The 24,347-nt window shown below is 63.2% G+C and overlaps 2 protein-coding genes across 2 annotated transcripts; one reads left to right on the top strand and one right to left on the bottom strand.

The window, feature by feature from the left end:
- The first annotated feature begins 523 nt into the window (after window positions 1-523).
- On the top strand, window positions 524-11,287 carry NOP53 (NOP53 ribosome biogenesis factor). The gene is made up of 13 exons (XM_067556687.1): window positions 524-768; window positions 1,649-1,713; window positions 3,054-3,138; window positions 3,691-3,902; window positions 5,148-5,218; window positions 5,308-5,403; window positions 5,588-5,692; window positions 6,512-6,688; window positions 7,522-7,697; window positions 8,166-8,232; window positions 9,745-9,821; window positions 10,314-10,370; window positions 10,603-11,287. Exons 1-13 carry the CDS (start codon window positions 551-553, stop codon window positions 10,607-10,609), a joined length of 1,413 nt encoding a protein of 470 aa, XP_067412788.1. The 5' UTR covers window positions 524-550; the 3' UTR covers window positions 10,610-11,287.
- Window positions 11,288-14,822: 3,535 nt separating this feature from the next.
- Window positions 14,823-21,251, bottom strand: LOC137158794 (gap junction delta-2 protein-like). Its single transcript, XM_067556688.1, has 2 exons — window positions 20,791-21,251; window positions 14,823-16,171 (listed from the first exon to the last, which is right to left on the bottom strand). The coding sequence occupies exons 1-2, from the start codon at window positions 20,859-20,861 to the stop codon at window positions 15,352-15,354; spliced, it is 891 nt and encodes a 296-aa protein (XP_067412789.1). The 5' UTR covers window positions 20,862-21,251; the 3' UTR covers window positions 14,823-15,351.
- Between the last annotated feature and the right edge of the window lie 3,096 nt (window positions 21,252-24,347).

Genomic DNA, 24,347 nt, shown 5'->3' with positions numbered 1-24,347 from the left:
ACCTAGAAATCTGGGTAGTGAATCTGGATTTACACCTGGAAATATAGGGGATTAATATGAATCTGCATTCCCACCTGGGAATCTGGATTCCTGCAGGGAAATGGCGGGGGTGTGAAACTGGATTTACACCCATGTAACTGGGAAGGGGCTCAGGCTGCGAGGTGTAATGACAGCCCTATAATTCCCCGCTTTACTCCGGGTGTTACTAGCCCTCCCTCCTTCCTCAGCTCCACATCCCTAACCAGCGCAGCCTGCTGGGTCTCTTCAGCAGCCTCAGAGATGGGTTTGGATGTCGAATCTGCTGATACCAATATCTAACCAGCGACAAAAAAAAAGAATCGCGCCTTAGTCCGAGTTTCCCCTTGTTCGGGAAAGGGGGCAGCGGTGCCATGGAAAACGGGGCTTTGGGTGGGGAAGAGGGATTGTGAATCTGCTGATACAAACCCTCAGCCGGCTCCCCCCCTCCCCCTTCTCCTTTACCAAGATGGCGGGAACACGCGGACGTAGTTTACCTGGCACTTCCGGTCCTGCGCTTTCTTCCTTGACCAAGATGGCGGCGCCCACGGAGACTCGTTGCGGCGCGGCCGCCTCGGGCTTCCTGGGCTTTCGGGCCGGGTCCCGCGATCCTGGCGCCCCCGGCAAGCGGCGGGTCCGGGGCAACCGCAACCGGAAGAAGAGCTGGAAGCGATGGCGGGGGCCCGAGGCCGAGCTGGGCCGGGAGCTGGGCGCCTTCCTGGAGGACGTGGGGCTGCAGCAGCGGGCGGCCGGGTGCGGCGCGGGGCGGCCATCGGGGGGGGGCCCTGGTGGTGGGCGGCTGGGGAGCAGGAGGGGGCAGGGCGGTGGGGGGATGATAATGGGAGGGGGGCAGAGGGCCCGGGAGTGGGGAGGGAGATCTGGGGGGAGGGGGTCAGGGAGCGGGCGGGGCGGGGGCTGGGAAGGGGGAGAGGAGGGAGGAAGCTGGGGCAGTTGGAGCTCTGGGAAGGGGGGAGATGGGCTGGGACGGGACAATGATCGTTGGGGATGAGTAGGGAGATGTGGGGTGAGCTGGGGGGTCCTGGCACGAGAGGGGGGGGTGACAGGTGCTGCGGGGGGCTCAGAGGAAGGGAGGATACATGGAGGGGGGAAGCCTGGGGGGCTGGAGAAGATCTCATGGGTTTTGAGGCAATGGAGAATCTGGGAGCCTGGGGGCAGGCTGGGGGGAGACCTGGAGGATCCTTGGGGGTGGGAAGGCTGGTGTGGGTAGAGATGCCCTTGTGGAGAGAAGTGTGGGGCAGGAGGGCAGGGGGCCTGCTGGGTTAGGACTGGAGGGTGTTGGGGAGGGGCCCAGAAGTGTGGGGGGGTAAGAACTGGGGGATTGGTAAGGGGGTGGATCTAGAGATTGGGGTGGATGGGAGAATTTGGGGTGCTTGGGGAGGAGGAGAAAATGGGAAGCTGGGTGGGGGCTGGCGAGGGGGGAATTGATGGGGGACACTTGGGGATTGGGTGTGAGGGTGAGGATGGGGGGAGTTGTGCAGTGGGTGCACATCTATGGTCTGGACTGGGGGGCAGGGCATGGGGGCATTTTGGACCCACTAGGGGAGCTCGGGACCTTGTTGGTCCCATATCAGCATGTGGGAGTAACAGGGCATCTCTCTTCTTCCCTCCCCAGTGGGTTGGTGGCCGAGAAGCCGGACGAGAGCCTCTTCTTTCTGGACACGGGGAGTGAGGAAAAAGGTGAGGGGCCATGGGGGAGATAGCCCCACTCGCTGTCAGGGCCTGTGGGTCCCAGCACTGTGGGGCAGCAGGGCAGCAGTGGTTCCTCCCCCCCCCCCCCCCATCAAAACCGGGGGGAGGTTCCCTCAGAGTGCAATGGTTGCTTTAACAGAGGGGCTGCCTCAGGAATGGGCCCCAGGGCCCCAGCTCAGCATCTGCTCTGCTGCTGGGGGAGGGTCCCTGCGGGGCAGGGCTGAGTCTGGCTTTTGTGGGGAGGGGGAACTGGCCCTGTGACTGCCTCTTTCCCTGCTGGCCTGGTGTTTAAGCCCTGGGCTGGGATTCAGGAGATCGGGTTTCAAGTCCCAGCTCAGCTACAGCCACCTGGGGTGACCCTAGAAGGTCCCTGTATCTCTGTGCCTTAGTTTCCCCATCTGTAACGTGCAGGGACTGTGTGTAGCCCTTGGTGCAACAGGGCTCTGATCGCCATTGAGACCTCTAGGTGCTACCGTAACCCCACTAGCAGCTTTGAAAGCTGTTTTCTAGCCCTCGTCTCTAGTATGTGGCAGCTGCAGGCCAAAGCCTTCAGAAGTGATGTGTGATTTCACGGAGTGCCTTAAAGGGGGACTGAATTGCAGACACCCCTTAAGGTGTCTGGAATCATGGCCCCCAAAATCACGGGCAGCTTCGGTAAACCTTGCCCTGGTTCGGGAGCTGAGTCGCTTGTCCTGTGTAGCAAACCGGGCAGCGGCTTAGAGAGAGCCCTTAGTGCCATGCAAAGCGGGGTCTGGGGGGCCGTGAGGACACTCTAGCTCAACCACAAGCTATGGGCTGGATGTAGGAATCCTACAAGATGCCAAGTGGGCTAGTGGGTAGAGCACTTGACTAGGACTCAGGAGACCTGGGTTCTCTTCCCAGCCCTGCTGCTGGATAAGCCTTTCTGTGCCTCAGTTTCCCCATCATTAAAACAGAGCTAATGATACTGGCCACCTTTGTGAAGTACGGCGGGTCCTAGGGGGCAGCGGGGTATTGCTAAGATGTGGGCTCAAGGCAGGATTCTCTGGACCGGGTGCTGCAGGAGATCAGATTGGGTAATGGAGAGGGGCCAGAAGGGGGCTCCAGGGTTGCATGGGCTCCAGCTGTGCTCCCGTCTTGTGGCGGGGAGTGGCTGCGGGTGGCGCATTGGGCTCTGCGCCTGTTGGAAGCTGTGCTCCGTGAGCCAGGCTGGAAACACCGCGTCCCGTCCTGTGTGGACGTTGTTGGGGCTGGCGTGAATGAGGCTGCTTTTGGAGCATCCTCGCTTGTCGGGGGTGCTGCAGAGCGCGTGGCTGGCTGGCCATCCATGTCTCCCCTCCTCGCCCCAGACCGGAAGCTGAACCAAGGCAAAGAGAAGCCCCTGCGGATAGACCTCATCCTGCAGCCGGATTCCAAGGTGCCCCCTCCCAAAGAGTGAGTGTCCCACGTGGGCTGCAGGGCGGGCCTGGCTTGGCCTGGTGGGACGTTAGCGACGTCTCTGGCTGTGGGGTGCGTTCAGTGGGTCTCGGTCTCCTGGGTGCAGGGGCCAAGGTGGCTGCTGCGCCTGCAGGGAGCAGGGATGGTTGCTCTCTGAGGGGACCCGGGGAGCTCAGCAATGGATCTGCTCACTGTGATGGAGAGGAAGGGTGGTCAGTGGTTACGGCCTGGGGGACCTTGGGCAAGTCTCAGCCTCCCTGGGCCTCAGTTTCCCCATAGGTAGAATTGGGTGAATAGCAGTGCAGAGCTGAGGGTGCTGGGTTTGGAAGTGGTGCGGGGTCTAGTTGTTGGCGGGAGCTGGGAGCCAGGACTCCTGGGTTCTCTTGCCAGCTGTGGGGGGGGGGGGAGAGGGGTCTAATGGATTAGAGCTGGGGGGCTGGGAGACAGGACTCCTGGGTTCTGTCCCAGGCTCAGGGAGGGGAGGGAGGTCTCGGTTGGTAGCACCGAGGGACGCCACGCGCCCTCATCCCCTCTTGCTCCCCTGGGCAGCATTTTGGCCCATCAGGTCCCCAACGGGAAGAAGCTGAAGCGGAAGCAGCGGCTGCAGGAGAAGCTGGCACAGCAGGGTGTGGTGCCCAGAGAGCAGCGCCTCCTCCAGGCCCGGCTGCAGAAGGCACGGCCAGCGACAGTGGAGGCCTCGCACGGCGAGGGTGGGGGACCCGAGCCTGCCAGGGGCTTCTACGACATCTGGTCGGACGCAAGTAAGCAGAGAACGTGTGTGTGTGTGAGAGAGCACGCGTTAGTGCTTCTGTGCGGGGCCTGGAGCCAGGACTCCTGGGTTCCATCCCTGGCTCTGGGAGGGGAGTGGGGTCTTAGCCCAGTGTCTGACAGCTCAGCTTTTCCCCAGCAGGTGGCAGCACTGGTGTCACCTTGCAAGAAAACCCTGGCTAAGAACCTGGGCAGCAGAACTGAGCAGCTTCCTTGCCAGCCTCGCTCTGGCATTCAGCCAGGACTCCTGGGTTCTATCCCCAGCTCTGGGAGGGGAGTGGGATCTAGTGGTTAGAGCGGGGTGGTGGTGGTGGGGGGGACTGGGAGCCAGGACGCCTGGGTTCTAGCCTGAAGCCAGCCCAGAGTGATGGCTTCCCATCTTGGGGGGGTGCCTGGCTGAGTCAGCACTGTCTGTCTTAGGCCAGTGACTTTTCCCCATGCTCACTCTTGCCCACAGCAGAGGGAGTAGCTGTTGGGTGGGGTAGGGGATCTCTTCTGTACCCAGGGGCCTGATCCTCCTGGCCCTTACCAGCCCACGCTCAGCATGCCCACTGGGGCCCAGGCCCGGCTGCTGCAGGCGGCAGCTCGCTGGGGGTTGCCTGAGACCCAGCAAATTCACTGCGGAAATGGAGCCCCTCCTCCTCCGACCGCAGCCAATCTCCGAGTTGGCTAGACTCATGTCCCCTGCGCGCGGCTGTCCTGCCTGGCTGGAATGGTTCCCAGAGCCCATCAGAGCTGTGAATGCCGGGGACAGTGGGGGGTGGAGAGGTGGGATGTGGAGGTGTTGGGGGCCCTCCCCAGGTCTCTCCTGCCATGTCCTCACAGATCTCAAACCACTGTATAGACCCTGCTCCCCCTAGGGAAGGTGGTGTCACCCCACCCCACACCCACTAGACCCTACTGCCAGATGGGAGAAGAGTCCAGGAGTCCTGGTGCCATCCTCACACCCGCCTCAAACCACCAGACTCCACTCCCCTTCCAAGCAGGACCAGGAGTCCTAGTCTCCTCCCCTGCCCCTCAAACGCTCTAACCACTAAGCTGTGCTCCCCTCTCTGAGTTGGGGAAAGATCCCAAGCATCCTGGCGCTGTTCCTTGCTCAGACCCCACTCCCCTCCCCTCCTGTCCTGGAACCCAGGAGTCCTGCTCGTCGGCCCCCCTTGCTCTGACCACTAGGCCCCGCTGTCTCCATGGGCTGTAACGTTTTGCGGCTGGTGGTAACTCTGCCACTTTCCCTGCAGACCCGCTAGACCGGGCACTGGCTGGGCAGGACGCCTGGTTCCTGGAGCAGACCAAGAAGCGAAGAGTCAGGGTGAGTGCTGGGTCCCACTGGGCACGTGGTGTCATGTGCTGGCAGCTGGGCCCTTCCTGCCCGTCTCACCCCCTCTCTCCTCTTCCCAGCACCCAGCCAGGCTGAAGAAGAAGCCGTCGGAGCTGCCAGCTGTGGAAGTCATCCCCGCGGGGGGCTCCTACAACCCCCCTTTCCAGGCCCACCAGGTAGGGGGCATGGAGCTGCCCGCCGGAGCCCCCGTGCCCACGCTTGCCCTGGCTGTTCTCTGAGCGATGCATGGAGCGGAGGGATGGTGGGGGGCGATGTGGTTCGTGTAGGTGCGTGGGGGGTGTTCGAGGGCCCTGCTAGGGTACATGGGGGGCTCTCGGCTGACCCCACATCTCCCCCCAGGCGCTGCTGCTCCAGGCCCACGAGGTGGAGCTCCGGCGGCAGAAAGCCCAGGAGAAGCTGGAGAGGCAGCTGCGTTTCCCCACGGCGGCCGAGGCCCCCACCCAGGTGAGTGTCTGGCTGCCTGGCTCGTGGGCCCCGGCGGGGGTGGCATTGCTACGGGGCTGGGGAGCCTGGGGCATTGACCCACTGCAGAAAACCCAGGCAATGCTGAGCTGGCCTGGGGGGCTCCTGGGAGTCGGGGGGCGCAGGGGCACATATCCAGCCCTGCCCCCCGCTGCCTCCCACCCACCCGATGCCTGGTTTATTTAGCTGCTAATCCGGCTCTGCCTTGCAGCCGGGGGTCACTTTAAGGGGATGGGCCGGCCCACGGGAAGCCGTCGATCATCCCACTTGGCTGCCCCCGTGCCGGGGAACCCCCCCAATCTCTGCCCGGGGAGGGCACCAGGAGCTGGCGTGAGAGGGGCCCTCATCCTCCACGTTGCCAGTTGCTGAGTCCCATGTTCCCCTCCCCCCGCCTGGGTAGCTCTGGGGTCCCCCAGAAGGTCCCCCGGGTCCCAGGTGCGCTCAGCTCTGGCAGCTCAAGGTCAGGTGACTTCCGCCCTCTGCAAAGCCCCCTAGAAATCTGGGTATTGCAGCCCGTGCCCCCTCTTCCCCCTGGGCGCTTTGGTCTTTCCCTGCCCTGCCACCCGCCCCCCCAGCCTCAGGGGCGGGGCGGCTCCAATGATGTAATAGGGATGGAAATCGGGCTGGGTTTTCTCCACCCTGCTTCCCCAGAACCCAGGTGTCCTGGCTCCCAGCTCCCCTGCTTTAACCACTAGACCCCACTCCCCTTCCTCACTCCCCTCCCCTCTTGGTGGTGGGGACCGAGTCCGGCTGCGTCTGTCTCCTCGCCTCTCACTGCTGTTTCTCTCACTCTGCCTGCAGGAGACGGCCTTCCGGGAGCAGTGTGAGGGGCTGCTCGAGGAGTCGGGCGACGAGGAGGGCGACAAAAAGGAGGCACCGAGGGAGCCCCCGGCCCCCGCGGTCGCCTCACCTCCGGCCCCGCTGTGTGAGAAGAAAACGGAGCAGCAGCGCAGGAGGGAGAAGGAAGCCAAAGCCCTGGTGCCTAATTCCCCTGGGTTTCTGCTTGCACTGGGGGCTGGGATATGGCCCCTGGACCCCCCCAGTATAATCCAATCCTGGTCAATAGCGACCGGCTGATGGCAGCTGGCTCGGGTGTGACGAGTCCTGGCCAGGGCCCTTTGGCTGTGATCCCCCCATGGCGATGCCTGGGATACCCCGAGGATCTGGGGCCCCTTTCCCCAGTGCAGGGCTCCCTGTGGGCGTAGAGTCACATGTGGGGCTCCCCAGCCCCGTTCAGGGGGGACAGGCCCCCAACCCCACTGGGGCTGCAGATTGCCCTTGAGAAGCGGCAGGGTAACGAGCTGCAGCCTCCCGGGCCCCTGCCAGAGGGAGCTGGATTCTCTCGGCGCTGCAGCATGGGGCCATCTGCTACGCCTGGCCGCCGGCCATCTGCTCGCTGCGCTGGCTTAGCCGCGGGGCCACACGGGAGTCCTCAGCTTGCACCCCGCCGCCCATGCCGGGGTCCCCCCACTCTGGGGGTGCGCAGGGGAAGGATCGCTCAGGAGGGACAATCAGCTGCTGTGTATGGGGAGTTGCAGCACTGGTAGCTAGGGAGGGGGGCTGGGGACCAGGACTCCTGGGTTCTGTCCTGGCTCTGGTGGAGTCTAGTGGTTAGAGCAGGGGGCTGGGGACCAGGACTCCTGGGTTCTGTCCTGGCTGTGGCAGGGGAGGGAGGGACTAGTGGTTAGAGCAGGTGTCTGGGGACCAGCACGTCAGGGTCCTGGCGGGGATGGGCAGCGCCATGCAGATTGGGCCCCAGAGGCGCCATGTGGAGGGTGGCACATCTCTCACGCCAGGTCTCATCCCTGCAGGAGGCCCAGCGGCTGGGGCAGAAGGCGGCGCGGTGCCGGCGCCAGGAGCTCTTCCAGCTCCGTTCCATCCGGCTGCAGGTGAAGCGGCGCGAGGCCGAGCTGCTACGCAGGAGACGAGCGCGGCTGGCAAAGAGACTGGCCGAGGCCACCAAGCCCCGGCGGCTGGGCCGGCTCAAGTGAGCGGGGGGGTGGGGTGTCTGTCCCCCTGGGCATGGCGGGCACAGAGCAAAACGGGCATGGGGGGACCCCGGGCACCGGGAGGGTATAATGGGGAGCAGGCTGCACTGGGGGGGACAGGGCAGGAGTGTGCAGAGACCGGGTGAAGGGATGTGCTAAGGGGGGTATAGTACATGGGTACAACAGGAAGCTGAGGGTAGAGAGGGGGCCCATGGGGTGAAGGGGGCGCCTAGAGCTGGGGGGTGCCAGGTGGGGAGTGAAGGGGGCACTGAAAACGTGCTGGGTGGGGGTATCAAGAGGGTCCTGAGATGAAGGGGGTCCGTGGGGTGCCAGGCTGTCACGTAAATGGGCATGAGGCGCAGGGGGCTGTTCCCGGCTGGGGGGGAGGGGCTCTGTTCAGGGGTACAGGCACGGGTGGGGAGCTGCTCCTTCTCTAACCCCTTCCCCCCGGGGTCTGTCCCGGGCAGGTACGAGGACCCCGACCTGGAGGTGCAGTTGAGCATGGAGCTGGCCGAGTCCCTGCGGACGCTGAAGGTGTGTGCGCATGCAATGTTCATCTCCTGGGTGCCTGGGCAGCTGCTGGTGCCCATGGGGATCGGGGGGGTCCCAGAGATGGGACCCCCCCAGTCAGTGGAAGCCAGAGGCTGATCCCCGTTAGCTCTGCGGTGCCCTGTGTGCTGCCGTGATGCCCCCAGCCGCCCCGCGGGTTTTCAACGGACCATCTGCCGCTTGCAGCTCTGGTGCCTTCCCCAAGAGCCGCAGGCTGCCTGCTCAGGGTGGGGGGGCTGGGAGCCAGGACTCCTGGGTTCCTCTCTTCCCACCAGCGGTATTTTGTTGGGGGAGGAGTGGTTGGTGGGCGGAGCAGCTGCTGGTGCCCGATGATGAGACCCATCCTTGCGCTACGAGGATTCACAGCCGTGCAGGCTGGGAATGTGAAGGTCACCCGGGGTTTCCCGGGCCCTGCCCAGTGGGGAAGGACCTGGGGACTGAGGGCACCAGAGGTAGCCCCCTTTTCGTCCTGCACGGCCCAACAGACAGGCTAGCCACGCAGTGGGCACTGCCTCCCATCTGTCCAGTCCAGTCTCAGCCTCCGAGGGGGGCCGGTGTCAGGTGGGATAACCTGCCCACAGAGGGAATTCCTGCCTGACCCTCATGCCTGGCAGCTTGCTCCTGCCCAGGAGCATGAGCGTTTATAGCTCATCATGCTATGGGACATGCCCATGGATGGCTCCGTTACCATCGCAACAGCTCACTCAGCCCTTGCCCTCCCTCCTGCAGCCAGATTCCCCCACGTTAATTGCACATTTGCGTCTGCACTTGCTGACGTGGCCTGGGCAGCTGGCCGGGCCCTGGCACAGATCCATGGCACGGGTTTCACACAGCCAGCACCGTGCCGAGGATGCTGGCTGGCCCTGGGAACAGCTGCGGTGCCGGGTCTAGAGACCCCTGTGCCTCCTCTTCCCCTCCCGCCTTGGCAGCCCCTTGCGCTGTCTTGATCACTACTCACCTGTGCAACCCTACTGTGGCTGGGGGCCCCTCGCTGAGCCATGATGGGGGGGCTGGAGCATCGATGCCCCCAGCTGGTGCCCAGGGTGCAACGTCCCCTGCTCATTCGCCAGCTGTAGTTCAGGGACCTCGGTCCAGCCGTGCAGACTTCCCCCCCTCCCCCCCCAGCACGTGCCCAGGGCCCCCCAGGAGCCAGCGTCCGTGAGGAGCTGGTGTGATGCGAAGTCACAGCTACCGCCTGGCGCCACAACCCCTTGGGGGCCTGGGCAGATGGAGCATCTGGTGGAATGGGAACTGGCTGCCCCACAGCGCCCCCCTCCCAGTCTGGGGCGGCAGGGGAGGGGGCGGGTCCCAGCTGCACTGCAGCCTCCCAGGTCTGGGGCGCGTGGTGAGGTGGTCCCAGCTGCCCCCCAGGGCAGGGGAGGGGTTGACGGTGGGTAGCTTAGTTCTTTAGAACTCTTCAGGGGGGCCACCCCCCCCCTTACTCGTGTGGGTGACCCGCCCCCCGCCTCTGACCAGCTTTGCCCGCGTCTCTCGCAGCCTGAGGGCAGCGTCTTGCGGGACCGGTTCAAGAGCCTGCAGAAGAGGAACCTGATTGAGCCCAGAGAGCGAGCCAAGTGAGCAGAGGGGCGGGTGGGGGGCCCAGCGGGAGCGCCCCACGGTGTCTGGCAGGCCATGCCTGCTCCGCGAGGGGGGGGTTGGCGGGAGAACCCTGACCCATGTTCCCAAGGGCTGGGAGGCGTCTCCGCCCGTTGGCTGTGGCGCAGCAGGGCTGGCATCTGGGATGGTTGGGGCAGCGCGGGCGTCTCTACCCCTAGCCCTGGGTAGGGGGGTGCCTTGAGAGCCTGGACCCAGCACTGGGGGGGGGGGGGGGCGGCTTAGGCGGGGGCTCCACCCCCCATCCATCCCCATCAGGTCCGAGACTCTGGCTTGGGGGGCGTTAGGGATTTAACTCGGGGGGGGGGGGGGGGGCTGGGGGCACATCCTGGGTTCCTCCTCGCTCAGCGGGTTTATTTGCGGGGCCTATACCCCACTCCTTGGGGTCCCGCCCTGCCTGGGGTGGGCTGGCACGGCCGGGATCCATTCCCCTTTCCCTGTCACCCCCCCAGGTTCAAGAGGAAATACCGCCTGAAGTACGTGGAGAAGAGGGCCTTCCGCGAAGTCACGTGAGTGGGGAGCGAGGGGGCGGGCCCGGCGTGGCACACAGGGCTGGGGCGGTGTGTGGGGGACGTTTGGGGGGTGGGCACCAACACCGGCACCTCCCCCTGGGGTTACCCCGCTGCCGTTCTGGGGATAAAGGACCCTGTCTCTGGGAGGCCAGCGTGAGATTCCCCGAATGCCCCTTTCCTACCCCCCCCCCATCCATGCCCCCTAACCACCCTCTGCTTTGTATTGCAGGTTGTAGGTGCTGAATTCCTCGCTGGTGCCGCCCGTTTGTACCAACCGTTATTAAAGCTCTGGAAATCCTCTGCCACTCTGACTCCTCAAATCCTGCGTGAGCCCCTAGCACCCCCCGAGTCCTGCCTGGAACCCCCCGTTCCTCTCCCCTGCCTCGAATGCCCATCGCTGGGCTCCCGTCTGCAGCTGGGCACCTGCCAAGAGTGTGTGGTGTGAGGCTGGGCCCTCGGCCCTGCCTTGGCTGCATTAGAAGCTTCTCTCCGCCCAGCATTAATTCGGCGGGGGGGGGGGTCGTCTGGGCCGCTCCCTGCCTCTGCATCCAGCTCGGGAAATGTGGGGCAGTGCATCCCTGGGGGGAGGTGGCTGCTAGCCAGGCCTGGATGGCAGCTGCCCGCTGGCACCACAACCAGATTTGGGACAGACGCTGGCACTGCGGGGCTGGCATTTTACACGCATGGTTTGGCAACATCTGGTTTCTGTTCCGAGCCGCGCCCTCCCCCTTCCAGCTGTTCTGGACGCCGCCTCCGCTGCCACCATGGCACCTGCCTGGCGCGTGGGAGCCAGGTGCTGTCAGCTTTGCCAGGCAGCCCCGCTGCCCTTGTCCTGGGAGCCCGAGGCGGGGTCCTTGCGAGCATGGGGCTCCTGCTGCGGGGAAGGGAGTGAGGCTGGAAGCCGGGACTGCCGGGTTCTCTCCCCAGCTTTGGGAGGGGAGTGGGGTCTAGTGGGTAGAGCAGGGAGGGATGCTAGAAGCTAGGACTCCTGGGTTCTCTCCCCAGCTCTGCCACTGGGAGGACCATTTTGGCATAGCCCCGTTGCTGGTTGGATTACCCAGAGAACCCAGGAGTCCTGGTGCTCTCTGAGCCCCCCCTTGTTGCATAGACCCAGTCCTGGCGCCCGGAGGCCCCCCCCCCATGTCTCCAGCCCTGGTTCCATCCCTCTGGGAGGCCCAGTTATTTTTAGCCCACCCCTCCTGCAGTGAGGTCAGCGGGGGGACAGATGCTGGCAGATCTGGTGCATCAGCAGCCGCTAGGGGCCCCGGGCTGGGTTCTTGGCTGCATCCCCCATGGGGCATGTTGCTGCCACGCTGCCTTGCCTTTCCCTGGGTCCTGCTGGACCCGTGTCCCAGGGCACGGCGCTGGGAGACGCAAGTTAGGGAGGTAGGAGGGGGGCATTGTGGCAAGTGCCGGCACTGAACTGCTGGAAGCCTCTGGTATTTACACAGGGCCATCACACCAACGTTACAACAGACCCTACAATAACAAATGGTTGTGGCCAGGCAGCTGGGAATGGCCTAGTTGGGTTTGGGCCTGGACCCTCACGGGGGGGCGAAAGAACCATCCAGACTCCTGAGTTCTCTCCTGGGGGCTGGGAGAGGGCTGCGGTCTAGTAGTTAGAGCAGGGGGCTGGGAGCCAGGACTCCTGGGTTCTATTGTCCATACATGTGACCACTTCCCTGCTTTCTGCCTCAGTTTCCCCCTGTCATGCAGCAGCGCTACGGCTCTGCTTCCTGGAATCTGGGTGGGGCCAGGGCCAGCCCCTGCTCCCCTGGCTGGCATGTGGGGACAGTGGCTGAAGACCTCTAACTTTGATGGGTCTATTGCCACCCCAGGGTGATCCCACCCCCAGGCTGGCCCCCCCCACCAGCGTGAGCTCCTGCCTGGCCAGCAGCTCGCCCCCTCCCCCCCCCATGCCTGCAGCATCTGGCTCTGGGGATGTGTTGACTCAGCCGCCCGGCTCCCATGCATAATTCAGGCCGGCTAATGCAGTTTCGCTGTCATGGGCCGCAGCCTCCCCTGGCTGCCACCAAAATAGAAACAGCCCCGGCTCAGCTTAGCTCCAGGCTGTGCCTCGTAGGCCCCCTGGGTCTGGGGTCTCTGGCCTTCTCACCCCGCCCCTCGCAGCCCCACTTCTGCCTCCTGGCATTGAGCCCCCAACCTCCCTCTGGGCCCCCCTCCTGCTGGCCCTGTGCCGAGATGGTGATGGGAACTGAAACCCCATGTCCTGGCTCCCAGCCCCCCCAGCTCTCACCCCCAGCCCCCCTCTGTTCTCCCAGAGCTGGGGAGAGAACCCAGGCGTCCTAGCCCTCAGCCTCCCCCCTTTCCTGGTCTCCTGCTTGCCCCACTTTCTGGTGGTGGGTGGGGCCCAGGGGCGCTATTAACAGAGGCGTGACTATGAACTCCATGCCACCTTGTGGGTGCTAATGAACGGGGGGGGGGGCTGCTGCCCTGGTGCCAGGTCCCTGCTCAGCTGGTGCTGCGGCCCCACCCCCAGGGATCCCAGCAAGGGGGCCATGTGTAATCCCCCTGAACCTGGATCTTTATGGGGGCTGGTGCTCTGATCACCCTCTGGCTGGCTGCACCCACCTGCCCCCTCCCCAGTCTGGGCCCTGGCTTGTCCTGGGGGGAGGGGCTCTGGCCTGCTCACCCCTCCCCTAGCACCCACCCCTCTGCCTCCTGGGATTGAGCCCCTGGCTTCCCTCTGGGAACCCTCCATCCATTCGTCTAGCTATCCGTCTGTCCTTCCTTCCCTCCCTCCACCTGCCCCAGGTGTAACTGTCTGACACCCCCCCCCCCCCCACCGTGTGGGGCAGGGCCTGGGGTTTTACCATTCCCTCACCCCCCACCTCTTGGTGGGTCCTGCTGCCCCAATGCCTTTGAGACAGGCCCTGGAGCCCATCGGCCCCTGACCAGGCTGTGGCCATACACTGGCCCCGGAGGTCAGAGCTGCGTGTACTGGCGAGAGACCCTACAATAACAAACCTGCCCCCACCCTGCTACTGCACAGCACCCCATGAGGATACACCAGCAGGCACAGCCGCAGCGCACAGCCAGCTCTACGACAACACCCTTGTGGACACAGCCGCAACGCGCACAAACAACCCTACGACAACACCCAGCGCGCACAGCCGCAATGTGCAGAAACACCCTGGTGAGCACAGCCACAATACACACAAACAACCCCCCCAGCACGCACCACTGCAACGCACACAAACAACCCAACAACAGCCCAGCAAAGTCCCTGGCCCTGTTCCAACCCCTTGCCCCCACTGGGGTGCTGGCGATCCCCTCTGGCCCCACTGCAGGCCGCTGGGGAGGCCAGAGGGTTCAGGGACAGGGTCACAGGTGGGTGAAGGGCCACATGGGACTCATGGGGGTGGGGCTGGGGTCACTGAGGGAGAATTGGGGTCAATGGGGTCACGGGGGGGGAACCCTCAGCAGGCCAGGAATAGAACCCCGGCATCCTGGCTCCCAGCCCGACTCCTCACCCTACCCACAGCCAGGGACAGAACCCAGGTGTCCTGGCTCATAGCCCCATCCCCCCCCAGCACTGTGCCTGCCCTTGAATAATCCTCTCCTGCGCCTCCCTCTAAACTGATCCCCCACCCCCACCCCTGGTGGCATTTCACCTCCCGCGCCTTGCTACCCCAAAACACCCTGGTTGAACCAAACAAACCCACCCGCAGCTCAGGCCCTGGTGGGAGGGCAGAGCCCGGTGGGGCTGATGCCAGGGCGAAGATTGCAAAGGGGAACAACCCCCTAATGACCCTCTCGCCCCCGTGACCCACTGAGGTGCTTTGAGATCCATGCTGGCCAGGGCAGGATCTTTAGCTACAGCCACCCCACCCCCTCCGCCAATACATGCAAAGTGCCTGGGGGCTGGCGGGGGGGGGGCAGGCGGGAGGTGGCCAGATGGTGCCTGGCTCAGCCCCCTTCCCTGCCTTAGAGCTGTTAGTGAGATTAAGAGCTGCAAATCCCAAGGGGGGGGCGGGGGTATGTGAGGAGCAGGGGGTGAAAACAGGGCCTGGGCCAGCTGGAGGGTCAGGAATGAGGGGGGCTGGTGGGGGTGTTTTTGGGGGTCCCCTTTGCAGTCCCATTTCCCAGCCCCCCATCTCTAGCGGGGGGGGGGCGGCGCTGGCAGCCAGGAGCTGTCCACCCGGGAGCATTTCACCAGCACAAACAGCAACAGATGCCCTCTTGCTCTGCAGGGTCGCGCCTGCCATCCCCCAGCCCGTCTGTCGTCGTCGTCCCCCGTCCCCCCCCCCCCCCCCGAGACGCTGCAGTGCGACGGGCCAGCCCTGACTGTCGGGGGCGCCCCACCACTGAGCCATCCCAGCCCCACTCCCCTGCAGCCCAGTAACCCATAGTGCCCCACTGGGGCAATGGGGTCAGCCCTGACTGCTGGGGGGGCATCCCCTCACTGAGCCTCCCCCCCCCAAGACCCATTCGCTGCAGCCCAGCGCCATCGACCGCCCTGTCGTTTTTTAACATTATTAACAATGGCATTCGGCCTCTTTTATTTACAGCGCAAGGGCTGAGGCAAAGGAGGGAGCCAAGATCTGGCCCCCATTTATTCTTGCAGAAACAAAACCAGCCCCTGCCCACTTCTTCCCCCCCCCCCCCATTACCCCTCCCCCCTTTTAACACTGGCTGTTCCCAGTCCGGAAAAGGCTGGTGGGGAGCGAGTCCCAGGACACACCCCCCACACTGCTTGCACCATGTTGGAAGACTCCGAAAAGCAATAAATAAAATATTTTTAAAAACCGAGTTGGAGCCGGGAGGCCCCCCCCCGACTGTCTTCTGGGGGGGGGGCTGCATCCCCCATTCAGCCCTTGGAGCAAACCTGCCGTGCCCCCCCCACACACACACCCGCCCTGGTTGGGGGGGGGGGGGGGAGATCGAGAAGCATCCACTGGCATTTGCATTGTAAACCGGGAGGCCGCCTGGCGGGTGGGTGGCGCTGCCCCAGGGCTCAGACGTACGCAGACTCGCTGGACTGGGTCCGCCCGAGTGGCGGCCCTTGAGCCAGGGCCGAGAGGTCCTTCTTGCGCACCTCGCAGACGGACTTGCGCCGGGCCTGCACACCCCGGATGGCCGTCTGGATCTTGCGCCAGCCCAGGTGGTTGAGCTCGGCCAGGTTGAGCAGCACGCAGATGCCGCTGACGGCGAACATGAAGACCAGGAAAACCGTCTTCTCAGTGGGCCGGGAGACGTAGCACTCCACCTCCTTGACGCAGGGGTAGCGGTCGCACTCGAAGATGGCTGGCACATTGAAGCCATACAGGAAGTACTGGCCCGCCAGGAAGCCGATCTCCAGTGCGTTGCGGAAGACCACCTGGATGATGTAGAAGCGGGAGATGCCCTCCTGCCGCTTGACCTTGGCGCTCTTGGGCGGCCGCGGGGGCGTGGTGGGGATCTCCTTGACCTCCAGGCAGTCCGGTTCCTCCTTGGCCGAGCCCTCGGCGTTGTGCAGCAAGAGGCCGTTGACGGTCCGCGCTTTCTTGCCCTCCTTCTCCAGCAGCGGGTAGAGGAAGGAATAGCGCCGGTCCCGCTGCTTGGCCGACTGGTGGACGGAGTAGGTGATGAAGCAGAGGCTGGGCGTGCAGACCAGGATGATCTGGAAGACCCAGTAGCGGATGTGGGAGATGGGGAAGGCCTTGTCGTAGCAGGCCTGGTTGCAGCCGGGCTGCAGGGTGTTGCACATGAACATGGTCTGCTCGTCTTCGTAGACCGTCTCGCCCACGATGGCCACAATGAGGATCCGGAAGATGACGACCACCGTCAGCAGGATCCTGTGGGGGGAGGGACGGGGAGGGACCCAGCTGGGCGCGGCAAGGGGAGTGCGCCCGTGCTGCGTCAGAAGCCCTGGCAGGGGGAAGCTTGTGGCGAGCAGGACACCTGGGTTCTATCCCAGCTGTGGGAGTGGGGTCTATTGATTAGAGCAAGGGGAGGGGGCTGGGAGCCAGGACTCCTGACTCCTATTCCTAGCTCTGTCACTTTCGTGCTGTAACATCTCCAGCCAAAATCTTTTTCCCACCCCTGTGCCTCAGTTTCCCTCTGTGTATAATGGGGTGCCTGACGTTTACCATCTCCCATTCATGGCATGAGATTCCCTCAATATTTACAACCCTGCCCACCCCCCCATCCCCGCCAAATGTCTTGCCCCAGAGGTGCAACGCAGAGCATGGCGGGGGTCTCTAATGCCTGGGGATAAACAGCTGGGGGTGACTGTCCAGGGCACCAGAAAGCTTAGCAGCGCTGGGCGATTGCAGCCATCAGTCCTGCCCCCTCTACCCAGCCCAGCTGGTGCTAACAGGGGGGGCCCCGCCCACAGCCAACACACCCCATTGCAGAGCCACTGCCTGGTGCCAGAGATGTCACCCCCCAGCTGAAACCCTAGGCTGGGGGGGGGGGGGACCCAAAGAATGCCAGGAGGTGCACAGGTGAGGCTGGGGAGAGGCAGAACTGATGGTGTGGGGCAGTGAATTGACGTGGGGCTGAATTGTTTGCGGGAGAACAGAATCAATGGCTGGGAGGTGTGGGGGTGACACAATCCCCTGACCCAACAAATCTGGGCAAGGGGGCAACAATAGCTGTTCCCCCCTGCCCCACTGGGGATGGGTGGGGGGAGTTCAACCATCACACCTCAGATCCCAAAGCACCTGCAGGCGTTTAAGAAATCGCTCCTGTTCTGAGGGAGGTACGGGGGGGGGTCTGAGCCAGAACGGGGAGAAGGACCAACACCTCTGGGTCTCTGATTCTCGGTGGCAAACGCATCTGCTGCCCCTTTCCCTAAGGCCTTTCACGCCCAACCCTAAAGTGCAGCTACCTCTGGGGCGGAGCACCTCAGCCAGCAAACCCCAAAGAGGCAGGAGGCTTCACTCAGTGGAAGACAAAGCTCACCCTGTGTGGGGATTTGAACTTGTGGACCCAGCAACACCCCCTCCTCCATGTCCCCCAGCTAGCAGGGGGAGGGCAGCACACGTGAACCCCCGTGGGACTGAAACCCACATCCTCCAGGGCGTCGGGTAGCCTTTCTGTGACCAGACAGCGGCCTCAACTGCATCTCCTCCCTCTGCACTCCACCGAGACCGGGCCCCCATTCTGCCAGGCACTGCCCAGACCCTGACCAAGATCAGGGCCCCCTTGTGCCAGGCGCTGCACAGACCCACGGGGGACAGTCCCTGCCCCAAAGAGTTCACTGACGCCGTCTAAGCAGACAAAGGACGGATCATTCTCCCACATTACAGCTGGGGAAACTGAGGCCCATGGAAGTGCAGGGACTTGCCCAGGATCACCCAGGGAATCGGGGCAGAGTGGGGACTAGAGCCTGGCTCCCTGAGTCCCAGGGCCTTAACCAACCAACCGTGTCCTTCTGCACACGACACGCTGCTCCGATGGTCAGCGGAGCTCGCCCACCAAATCCCCGGCACCCCGGCTGGCTGGCTCCCTTCATCGCACGTGAGCCTCTCACCCATCAGGGGATCAATCCCCGCAGCCCCTGAAGGAGGGACCCGCTAGAGCCGTTGCACAGACAGGGAAACCAAGTCAGGCAGAGCGGCCGGGATTTGCACAAGGCCACCCAGAAATGCAGTCACAATAGAACCCAGGAGTCCTGGATCCCAGCCCCCCGCTCTAACCACTAGACCCCACTCCCCCTCGATGTAACAATACACCATGCCAAGGGGCCCGTTAATGGAAGCTGATCAGTGAAATGCCAGGGACAGGCCCTCATCCAGGACACCAGACACTGTCCTCCATGTACGCCCCTCTCCTGAAGCACTGGCCCCGCGCCCTGCACCAGTAGCACCTCTCTGCCCCCTAGCGGCTCTGGGAGACAGGGCCCCACCAGGCCCCTGCGGGCCGCCATGCGTTGGATTGTGCCCTGACGCAGGCTGGGGGAGCTGCTGCCTCCCAGGGACCAGCAGCAGCACCCCACTCCAACCGGCAACGCACCTGCCTGGCCCAGAGCACAGCCCCGCTCTGGCCCTGGACCAAGCGGAGAGGAAGGGCAGCTGCTGAAGGCAGCGTTACCAGAGAGCTGGGCATCAAGGCTGGGGTGGAGCACGGGATCCCTGGCTTCTGTTTCCAGCGATGCCACAGACCCCACGCGCCAGCTCTGTGCCTGTTTCCCCAGCTGTAAAATGGGTATAACAATCCCTCCTCTGTCTACTTGCGCAGGGAGCGCTATGGGGCAGGGTGAGGGGGCATGCTCCCCACACCCGCCCTGAGAGAATCAATTAGGAGGAGCCAGGGGGCAGGGATTGATTAATCAGACAAAGCACAGCTGGGCAGGAACAGGAGGGGCCTGTATAAAGCCAGGGAGCTAGCAGCAGAAGGTGGTTGCAGGGAAGACCCAGGCTCCCCTGCCAGCCCCTGGGGGGAGTGGCACAGGCAGAGCAGCGAAGGGAAGGTGGCTGTTCTGTATAGCGGGATTTTGATACCCCCCCTCAGGAAGGGAGAGCCGTGGAGAGAGCCGGCCAGAGGGCTGAGACACGAAGAGGAGGCTGCGGTTCCTGGAGCGAGGGGCCTGTGGGGTGAGGGGAGGGACACTGCCAGAGGAGGGTGCAACGCCTGGCCAGAGCTAATCCCCAGAGTGTCCAGGAGGAGGCGCCGCTTGCGGTGAGTGGGCCCCGTGACAGGCAGGGATTGTCTTGGCTGGGGGTCTGGGCAGTGCCTTGCCTGAGGGGGCACCCACGGTCTCGGCCAGGGTCTGTAGATGCCTCTATAGCGACCCCACAAGATGCCCCGCAGGCTGGGATGAGGGGTCTGTTGCAGCACATACCAGAGTGATGCAGGTGCCAAGGGATCCCTGGGTTGCTCATGCCCGCTCTGAGCTGGATGCTCTCCCCCCACAGCCTCCTGCTCAGACCCCCTGCCCAGCTGTGTCCTGCTCAGGACCCTCTTTCTCATCTCAGGCCCGATCCTGCTTTGCTCAGCCCAGGGGCCCTAAAACATTGCATGGGCCCAGATGGTGTTTGCTGCTCCCCTCACCCCCCATGGTACCAATGCACCGGGCTCCCTTAGCGAGCGCCCGGCTTGCCGACCTGGTCCCATGGTCCGGCCCCAGCCCTAGCACCTCCGCGGCGACCGGAACATGCAGCCAACGGGCCCCTGGGCTGAACCAGACCCTCGGATCAGAATCGGCAGCGTGATCAGCCACCAGGCTCCATCGTAAGACGGAGAGCGATCCGCCTGGGGACCGGCCCCTGCAGCTGTGGGACGTGTGGGACTGGGAATCTCACGCCCTGGAGTCTGCCTCTCTCCCCTCCAGCCCCAGTCCCTGCACTGAGCACCCAGCTCTGCGGAACCTTTCCTGCCTGCATCCCTCGCCTCTGCCCCATGCCCGCCCCACATCCCTCCTCCAGAGCCATCCTCTCAGCTTCCTTCCCACCTCACTACCACGGGGGCTTTGTGCCAGGGCTGGCGGTGGGGGTTCTCTCCCCTCTGTGCCCTGTTGTCCCTGGCTGACCTCTGGAGCCAGGGCACAGGCTTTCGTGTCTGCCATTCTCACCAGCTGCGATGTCAGCGTCTGCCCTGCCCGGGAGGGGACAGCAAGAGACGGTGGCAGGAGGCACTGGCTAGCTCTGCCTGCAACGAGCCGCGGGGAGAGCGGGGGATTGGAACAGGGCCCCCGGATCCCAGCATCCCCCCGCCAGGCAGGGCGGGGATAATCTGCCCACCCAAAGGGGAAGTTTTATCCCCAGAATATTGTCCCAGGGGATGGGAAGGTCCCACTGGAAGGGGGCTGGAGGCTGGTTTTCTCTCACACACACTTGCTTTTCCTCCCCCCCCAGCAGTGCAGGATGGGTGCTGGGTTTGTTCTGTGCACGGATAACACCTCCCCCGGCCAGGATCTCGCAGCCCTCTGTCTTCCAACCCCCCCTTCTCACACGCACCTGGGGCCTTGTCCTCCTTGTACAGAGGGGGAAACTGAGGCAAAGCGAGGGGACTGGACTTGCTAAAGGTCACTCAGCGGGGCAGAGTCTCAAACAGCAGCTGTGTCCTGGTGCCAGACTTGTGCTCTGACCACTAGACCCCGCTCCCAGCCCGGAGCTGGGATAGAACCCAGGAGTCCGGGCTTTCCCCTTCCCCAGGCTCTTACCCCCACCCCCTCCAGCTCCTGGACCAGAACTCCAGCATCCTCCCCCGCTTAGACCCACGGCCTCTGCAGGCAGCTGGATGTGCACATTCGCTCCCCTCCCACGGCTACACTGAGCAACCCCGCCCCGCCCGGGAAGGGGGGGGGAAGCCCCTGGGGTCCCAGCTCCTTTCCCCGCCACAGCTGGGGGGCGCAAGGGGCCAGACCCCCCCCCCCCGTTCTCCCGTGGCCAGCCCCCGGCTCTCGGGAGGCGCTGGCGGGCGGCTGGGGGATGCTGCCCCCCCCCCGGCCCGGCCCGGCCCCGCTCACCTGCCGATCATAGTCGAGTGTTGCTGCACGGCGGCCTCCAGCAACCTCTCCAGGATCGTCCACTCGCCCATAGCGGCGGCGCGCTCGGGGCTGGCCGCATCCAGCGGGGGGGGAGACCCCGGATCCCTCCGGCCGGCGGCGGCTCCGTCAGCTCCGGTGCCCCGGGCCCCGCCGGGCAGGGGCAGCCGCCCAGCCCATGGCCGAGTGCAGGCAGCGGGGCTGGGGCGAGCCCGGCGCCGGCTCCGCGCTTCCACCTGGGTCGGTTTCAAGGACACTGGCCAGGAGCCAGGGCGGCCCGGCGGGGATTAGCGGGCGCGGAGCGAGCGAGCGAGCGATCGCCGGGCTGGGCTGCTCGGGTCGGGTCGGGTCCCCCCGCAGCGGGATGAGCGGCCGGGCGGCTTCCCCGGGACTGGGGGGAGCGGGTCGCCGCCCCCGGGAACCCAGCGGGTGCCAGTGAGCAGGGGAAGGAAAGTTTATTTTATTTTGCATTTGGGGCGGGGAGGCAGCGACGTGTGAATGCGCAAAGAGAGAGACACAATGCAACAATGCACACACATACACCTATCACACGCATTGCAACAACACACACATTGCAGCAACAGTGCACATACACACAATGCAACAATGCACACACATACACCCATCACACGCATTGCAACAACACACACATTGCAGCAACAGTGCACATACACACAATGCAACAATGCACACACATACACCCATCACACGCATTGCAACAACACACACATTGCAGCAACAGTGCACATACACACAATGCAACAATGCACACACATACACCCATCACACGCATTGCAACAACACACACATTGCAGCAACAGTGCACATACACACAATGCAACAATGCACACACATACACCCATCACACGCATTGCAACAACACACACATTGCAGCAACAGTGCACATACACACAATGCAACAATGCACACACATACACCCATCACACGCATTGCAACAACACACACATTGCAACACATTGCAGCAATAGTGCACATACATACACCCATCACACGCATTCAACAACACACACACGCACACATTGCAGCAACAATGCACATACACACACACGTTGCAACAGTGCACATACACACACCTATCACACACATTGCAACAATGTACATATATACCCATCACATATATTGCAACAATGCACACACACACACATTGTAATGATGCACACATACACACACAATGTAACAATGCACATTGCAACAATACAAACACACACACTTTGCAACAGTGCACATACCCATCACACACATTGCAGCAATGAACACATCCACACCTATCACACACATTGCGACAATGCACACGTACACCCATCACACACATTGCGATAACACACACACATTGCAACTGAAACATTGCACATGCACACACAATATAACAATGCACTCACATACAAATATTCACACATCACAAAAATACACATCCCAACAATGTGCACACACACACACACACACACAAATTGCAGCACTACACACACCACAATACATATGCACAAATACACAGCCCTCACACCAATACACTCATTGCAGCACTAAACACATGCCACAACAATGCGCACACACAAATCACAGTGCAACAATATACACATCACAACAATGCACCCACAGCCAGCTGTGAAGAACTTTCCAGAACCAGAGGAGGAGCATGGGTGAGGAGGTTGTGACATTGGTTTGTTGCTGCTCTCTTCTATACACACACACACACTGCTGTGGTATTGCAGTGTTTCCACACAGCGCCACAAATGGGAATGTGTGACAGGTTTGTATATTGGTGTGGTGGAGTGTCTCTGCGCTCTGTCTCACACACAGGTGTGTGGCGGTATTTCAGTGCCAACACACTGATGTGCTGCAGCGTACCAAGGCTTCCACACACATGCTCTGCTGTGTTACAAACTAGCTGCAGCTCCACACACGCTTTTCTCTGCTAATGCCCCAGTGCAAGGGCTGTTCTCAGCTCCTTTTCCCCACAAGGGTCAGTGGCTTGGGGGGGGGGGTGTCTTGTCCCAGCGGAGCAGGGATGTTAGGGGGCAGCTGATTGGAACAAGGACAGGCCCAGGGCAGGGGACTGGGGGTGTTGGGTCTAGCAGGGATGATGGAGCAATAGGATAGCAGGGGGCTGCAGGGTGGGAGTGAGGAGCATGGGCAGAGCTGGGGGGAGCCCAGGGCCAGGAGAGCAGGGGGCTGTGGGTCAGGTCTGAGGGGCACTGGCAGAGCTGGGAGTGGGGGGCAGAGCTGGTCCTAGAAGCCTGTCAGCCAGGGAGCGGCTTCATGCCCCATGGGAAGCACAAGCCCCAGCTGGGCCCCACATGGCGTGCCTTTCCCACCAGCTACAGATCATGAAGGAAGCCAAGCGGCTGGGAGACTGGTGGAGGGGCCGTGGTGCCCAGAGCTGGGGGGTGGCGAGCGGCGACCCCAGGGGAAGGGACTGTGTCTCTCTCGTTGGCGGGTGATCCATCCTGGCTGATACAGGGGGCAGGGGATGATGGGCGGGAACTGTTATTGTGTCAGAGCTGGGCCCCGTCACACCGGGCCCGGGGCAGAGTGAGAGACCGTCCCTGCTTCAAAGAGCTCCCTGCGTCCAGAGGCAAGGGCATGGAGGGAAACTGAGGCACACAGCAGGGGAGAGATTTGCCCGAGGCAGAAATAAAACCCAGGAGTTGGTCTGCGTGTCTGTCCCATGTTTATCACACAGGGGTCCTGGCAGCATTTCCATTCTAGGGGCCAGTTCAGAGGATGAGTCCCCGGACTGGGGAGATGATTACTGGGGGATAGTTAACGGGAGGAGAGCCATGGATTCTGCTGGCGCTGGCAAAACCCCAGATCCCCCTGCCCTGCTGCCCCCGCTGGCGGGTTCTGTCCTCGGGCAATCCCGCCTGTGCACCCAGCACTTCCCTCTGCCAGCGCCCCCAGGGGCAGCTCCCAGCAGTGGGCCAAAGGCAGGTGCCCAGCTGGCTGAGAGTTGGCAGTCGGATAGCCAGGCCCTGGCAGCACAGAGAAGTGGGGCGCAGGGATGACCAAAGTGGGGGGGGGGCTGGTTTAGGTTCGGGTCCGGACCACCTGCAAGTTTGGGGGAGGGGTTGATGTGGGGATCCCCCCAGGGTTTTTTGCAGAATCTCTTGCATAGCAGCCCTGGGTAGGTGCAGGGCTGTGGGATAAGCACTTCCCCAGTCCCACCCAGCGGTTGCACAGGGCATTGCGCAGGTGAGACCAGTCCTTAGCAGCAGGGGGTGGGGGTTCATTAAGCAGGTTGGCTAATTACCCCAGTGTGGCTGGTTATTGGACGAGCTCCACTGTGCCAGGTGCTGGAGCACCTGCAAACTATCCGGGTTGGGTCAGCAAAGCGTGGGCCCCGCTGTGCCTGAACGCATGCCTCTGCTCGGCACACGGATGCGGCTTCATGTGGTTCCCCAGGTACGTGCGGGTGCATATGTACACAGCCATGCACACACACAAATGCACACGATCCACATCCCCCTCTGCTGCCAGTCTCAGTTGAGATCTGTGCAGTGCCTGGCCTGATGGGGGCCCTG

The sequence above is a fragment of the Emydura macquarii genome, unplaced genomic scaffold, assembly GCF_026122565.2.
Source record: "Emydura macquarii macquarii isolate MOO-44397 ecotype Brisbane River unplaced genomic scaffold, CSIRO-AGI_Emac_v2 contig_1790, whole genome shotgun sequence".
NCBI lineage: Eukaryota > Metazoa > Chordata > Testudines > Chelidae > Emydura > Emydura macquarii.
This window is presented reverse-complemented; position numbering and strand designations above follow the sequence as displayed.

Excerpts from the sequence above, each read along its gene's own strand:
- NOP53 (XM_067556687.1), top strand. The coding sequence starts at position 551 with ATGGCGGCGCCCACGGAGACTCGTTGCGGCGCGGCCGCCTCGGGCTTC. Across the intron at positions 3,903-5,147 it reads CGACATCTGGTCGGACGCAA|ACCCGCTAGACCGGGCACTG; the intron begins GTAAGCAGAGAA and ends CTTTCCCTGCAG. Across the intron at positions 6,689-7,521 it reads AGAAGGAAGCCAAAGCCCTG|GAGGCCCAGCGGCTGGGGCA; the intron begins GTGCCTAATTCC and ends TCATCCCTGCAG.
- LOC137158794 (XM_067556688.1), bottom strand. The coding sequence starts at position 20,861 with ATGGGCGAGTGGACGATCCTGGAGAGGTTGCTGGAGGCCGCCGTGCAG. Across the intron at positions 16,172-20,790 it reads CACTCGACTATGATCGGCAG|GATCCTGCTGACGGTGGTCG; the intron begins GTGAGCGGGGCC and ends CTCCCCCCACAG.